The sequence below is a fragment of the Portunus trituberculatus genome, chromosome 29, assembly GCF_017591435.1.
Source record: "Portunus trituberculatus isolate SZX2019 chromosome 29, ASM1759143v1, whole genome shotgun sequence".
NCBI lineage: Eukaryota > Metazoa > Arthropoda > Malacostraca > Decapoda > Portunidae > Portunus > Portunus trituberculatus.
Window position 1 is genome coordinate 7,846,012 of NC_059283.1, and position 5,000 is coordinate 7,851,011.

At 40.3% G+C, this 5,000-nt stretch overlaps 1 protein-coding gene across 5 annotated transcripts in view; it reads right to left on the bottom strand.

Annotated features, from left to right (window-relative positions):
- The window catches only part of LOC123510629 (angiopoietin-related protein 3-like), a 119,371-nt gene that overhangs the window by 112,208 nt on the left and 2,163 nt on the right, over positions 1–5,000 (bottom strand). For all 5 annotated transcript variants that reach the window (XM_045265920.1, XM_045265921.1, XM_045265922.1 and 2 more), the window contains exon 2: positions 2,999–3,475. In XM_045265920.1, the coding sequence (XP_045121855.1) occupies positions 2,999–3,212 (214 nt within the window). In that variant the 5' untranslated portion in view covers positions 3,213–3,475. The remainder of the gene's footprint in view (positions 1–2,998; positions 3,476–5,000) is intronic.

A 5,000-nucleotide genomic window follows, 5' to 3' on the forward strand; every position in this document is an offset into this window, starting at 1 on the left:
TCCTTTGTCCTCCTTGTTTTGCTTCCTAAGGTTGTGGCAAAACTTTCGCTGTGGTGTTGCTTTGTGGCGCAGCGTAAGTGGTGTTATTCCTGAGGTGGTGGTGGTGGTGGTGGTGGTGGTGGTGGTGGTGATGGTGGGCGCCTTTCTTCTTTCTTTTCTTCTCTGTGATGGGAGTGGTGACTGTAAGCTTTTTTTTATTTTTCTTCCTTTTTTTTTTCTTTCTCCTTCGGGCTGGAGTGGCGGAGGTGGTGGTGGTGGTGGTGGTGGTGGTGGTGGTGGTGGTGGTGATTGAAAGGGTCTTGTCTTGTATCTTCTTTTTTCTTCTTTTCTTCTTTTTCTTCTTGATAATAATGGTGATGAGAGTTTATGTCGTCGTCGTTGTTGTCGTTGTTGTTGTTGTTGTTGTTGTTGTTGTTGTTGTTGTTGTTGTTGTTGCTCTTCCTTTTCTTCTTCTTCTTCTTCTTCTTCTTCTACTACTACTACAACTACTACTATTATTCATATTCTTATATTTCTCGAGAGAAGTTTTGTGAATTGTTGATTTCTTTTCCCTTTTCTTTTTATTTTCTTTTGGCGCTGAAGGTCTTGCTTTTTCTTCTCCTTATTCTTCTCTTTTTCCTATTATTCATCGTCATCATCATCATTATCTTCTTCCCATCCGCAGCAGTAATAATGGAAGAATATTTTCTCTCCTTTCTGTTCTTTCCTTCTTATTACTATCATTATTTCTCCTCCTCCTCCTCCTCCTCCTCCCTCTTCTTCTCCTCCTCCTCCTTTTACTCCTTCTTCTCCTTCTTGTCTTCTTTCTTTCCTTCTGAGTTAATGATTGCAATAGAACACTCTCACCTCCCCTTATTCTTATTATATTTTTCTCCTCCTGCTCCTTCTCCTCCTCTTCTTCTTCCTCCTTCTCCTCTTCCTTCTACAACTACTATATTTTCCTTTACTGAATACTTTCCTCTCCTGTTCTTCTTCTCATCTTCATCTAAGCATCAATTTGTTACCTAGTCAATGCTTCCTTTTATTTATTGTCGTTTTTCTTCCCTCCAGCGCCGTCATGTCCCCAAGAAGGACCAACACACATCATGCCATCATCCATCTCTGTCTTCCCCACACTGATCTAATCCCCGCCCACTCCGCCCCATCACGCCCACCACCACCACCACTACCCCTAGAACCAGAGTGAAAGCCACAAAAATTAGTCGCTTTGTTAGACTGGAAAAATGAAAATGTACGAGTAAATAATTGAAATGAAACGTAGAAATAGATTTGTTATGAGGAAAGACTGAGGAATAATGCCAGCGAACGACACACTCTAAACCGGGAGAGGGTGGACAACAGGAGGAGGAGGAGGAGGAGGAGGAGGAGGAGGAGGTCGCCGCACAATGATGCATCAGGCCACGGGACAAAGCTGCCACCACATCACCACGCTCCTCAAAAGTTAAAGGGCGACGCCAAAAATAAATGCAAAATCTAGATTTTCCCTTTAAAAATTCGATTTCCTTCCATCTGGGACGTGGAGCTGAACTGACAGAGAGAAAATTAACAAGTAGGACGAATATAGTAGGAGTGAACAATTCTATGCTAAAATTAAAAAGGCAGAGAAAAAAAATGACACGAAATAATGCAAGAAGTGAACAATTTTGTGAGGAACTACAAAAAGATAAAGAGAAAACAAGATATAGAACGAAAATATGAAAGAAAAAAGGGTGAAAAAATTTTGTGGTAACTTCATAAAAAGGCAGAGAAAACAAGAAATAGGACAAAAAATGCAAGGAGTGATAAATTTCAGTGGTACACTTTGAAAAGCAGAGGAAAACAAGATTTAGGAACACAAGAATACAAAAGAATGAAGGAAAACTTGAAAATAGCAAAAAACTATAAAAACGATTTTAAAAAGGACAATTTAGGGTGGAAATAGAAAACAAAACAGCATGATATTGAAAAGAACCGAATAACTACACAGAATAAAACGAAGAAATACAAGTGAAAGAAAATAAAGGAAATAACAAAACTATAAAACAAACACCACTTCCACACATCAACTCTGTCTTTCTTTCATCCACTTAGCGTCTTAGCCCCTTCAGTACCAGAAAACCTTTTCATATTCTTTCTGCTTACTATTTGGTGATTTTCTACAGCTTGAGAAACTTATGTGGGGATTAGAATAGTGAAGACTCTGGTCATTAAACTTCTGACCTCCATACACCCTTCCTAATGTAAATAAAATCGTCTAAACATACCCAAAAACTCAAGTACAAAATGCGTCCCAATACAGAAGGGATTAAACACTTTCCATCCCAGTGTAGGAAATAAATAAAGACTTGCCTGTAAAAAAAAAAAAAAAAAAACGAGAAAAAAAAATTAACCTCATATTTATACGCAAACATGAATCCGGATCTAGACGAACGACTTATTAATATCACGCGCATTGTTCTGGCATTTATTTATCTGTTTTTTTATCGGTCCCACTATCCCCACAGTTACGAGATAGAGCAATCAGTTAGCGCCCCCCTCTTCCACCCCTTTCGCCATACTCTCGTCCCCCCACACTCTCCCCGTCGCCCCCCCCTTGGACAATATTTTCACTTGGACTCAACGCAAATCACAGCAGTCGGTTTTACATGTATTAATTAAACTGTAGTGAAATATAGCGTGGTTAGCGAAAGGGAGAGGAAAAAATGGAAAAGAATGAACTAGTAAGAGAAAAGTTGCTGTAAAAAAAGGCAACGAAGAGATGAAAACAAAGGAAAAGAAAGAGAGAAGGAAAAATTAAAAGCAGAAATAAAAAGAATAGCGTGGTTAACGAAAGGGAGAGAAAGAAGAAAAGAACGAGAACAAGAACAAGAAATAGAACAGGATGAAGAATAGAAACAAAAGCAATAACAACAACAACAACAACAACAACAACAACAACAACAACAACAACAACAACAACAACAACACCAACAACCTCAGCTACAACAGGGGGATCCATTAGGGAAGCATCTTTTCTTACCTTTCTTCTTTCCTCGCCGTCGCAGGATTTCATTTTCGTCATTATTCTGATCTCTTCCTCTCCTTCCTACCCTCCTCCTCCCTGCTCCTCCTTCCTGCTGAGTTTCCTGCCTCTCGTCCTCCTCATGGCCTGCTCCCTCAGCCAGCAGGAAGCAGGACAACACCAGCAGGAGGAGGAGCAGACACGGCAGACCTTTCCAACTGAAGGGAACCATTTTTCTAGTTTATTTCACCTGTGTTTATTTTTTTTTCCGTCAGTTTTTATATTCTTTCCAGTCAAGCCCCTACTGTTTTCTATTTCTTTTTTCTTTGTTCCTTTTTTTCTGTTTTTATTGTTTGGTTAAGGTATTGTTTTGGTTTTCCGTCTAGTCCGCAGTGTTATTTCCCATTTTCTTCCACTGTGCGCTGCGTTTTCTTCACGGCACACTGTCCTAAAGCACGGATTGCCTGCCGCTCTCCACGGGATATCTCGCTCCCCCTAAACCACAGTGAATTCACATTAGACCAATTCAAGAAACACATTAATAATTGGCAACGCAAATGGAAACTGGCGTGGCGGATAATCTGACGGCGGAATTCCCTCTTTCTCTCCCACACACGCATATATACAGACGCACTCACGCACACGCACACACACACACACACACACACACACACACACACACACACACACACACACACACACACACACACGTTTAACCCGGCGGAAAGAAGCGAAACAAAAATATATAGAGTTGGAAGTTCTCAGAATGAATCCTTTATGACTTGAATTTCAACACTACCTCCTCCTCCTCCTCCTCCTCCTCCTCCTCCTCCTCCTCCTCCTCCTCCTCTTCCTCCTCCTCCTCTTCATCCCCTTCCTCTTCCTCCTCCTCCTCCTCCTCCTCCTCCTCCTCAGTGATGAACGTTTAGCCGCTCTCGGGAAGATTGGAAACGCAGAGGATGAGCAAGCAGTTACTTATCTGTGACTCTCTCTCTCTCTCTCTCTCTCTCTCTCTCTCTCTCTCTCTCTCTCTCTCTCAAGTTAATTCTACTCTCCGGTAAATGAGATAAAATCAGTGTCGCGATGCATTTAATTTCGTAAATTAGCTTAAAACTCGCTTACATTAAAGACAGTAGTAGTAGTAGTAGTAGTAGTAGTAGTAGTAGTAGTAGTAGTAGTAGTAGCAGCAGCAGCAGTAATAGTAGTTAAATCTATGACTGCGATAGACGGAGAAACACATGCTATCTTATTTCTTAAGATACAAAATTTAGTTACTGTATCTCATCTACAATTTTCTATCTTTTTTCCCCACCTATTATTTCCTATAGCTGTATATCTTATCTTATCTTATCTTATCTTATCCCTATATACCTATATATCTTAGCTTGTCATTTGTTTTGAGGGGGAAGAAACGTGGAGGCAATCCCAGAAGCTGTGACTTAATGATTCTGCTGTCACATTACCATCTGTCGACACGATTCTGATTCATCAAGTGACCAAACAGAAGATTAATTAAGTGTCACTGGTTTTGAAGGCGCGACAATGAACTTGCTAGCAATCTAATAAGGAATCATATAACTTAATGAACTCTCTATCCTATTACCACTCCTATCATCCTATGACCATCCTATTATCCTTTTGAAAGACGAGGAAAGAAACCGATAAGAATTCCCATAAACAATCTAAACTTAATGAATTTCTCCTCCATTATCATCTGTCAGCGATTTTAATTCATCTAAGTGACCAAAGTCGGGATCATTAAACTCTCCTTCTACTACTAACTAACTAAACATTCTCTCTCTCCCCGTCTCCCTTGCGTCCCTTCATGAAATTCCAGCTGTATGTGAATGAGATGAGTGGCGAAGCAAGTCATCTCATTAACATTATTAACATGAGCTTCTTCGATCTTTTTTTTGTGAGTGAGTGAGTGAGTTGTTAAAAGAGAGATCCCACAGTGAGTAAGACGGATGGTTTGTAGGACCACTAATACAGACGAGAGGGATAACGAGGGACAAGGTGG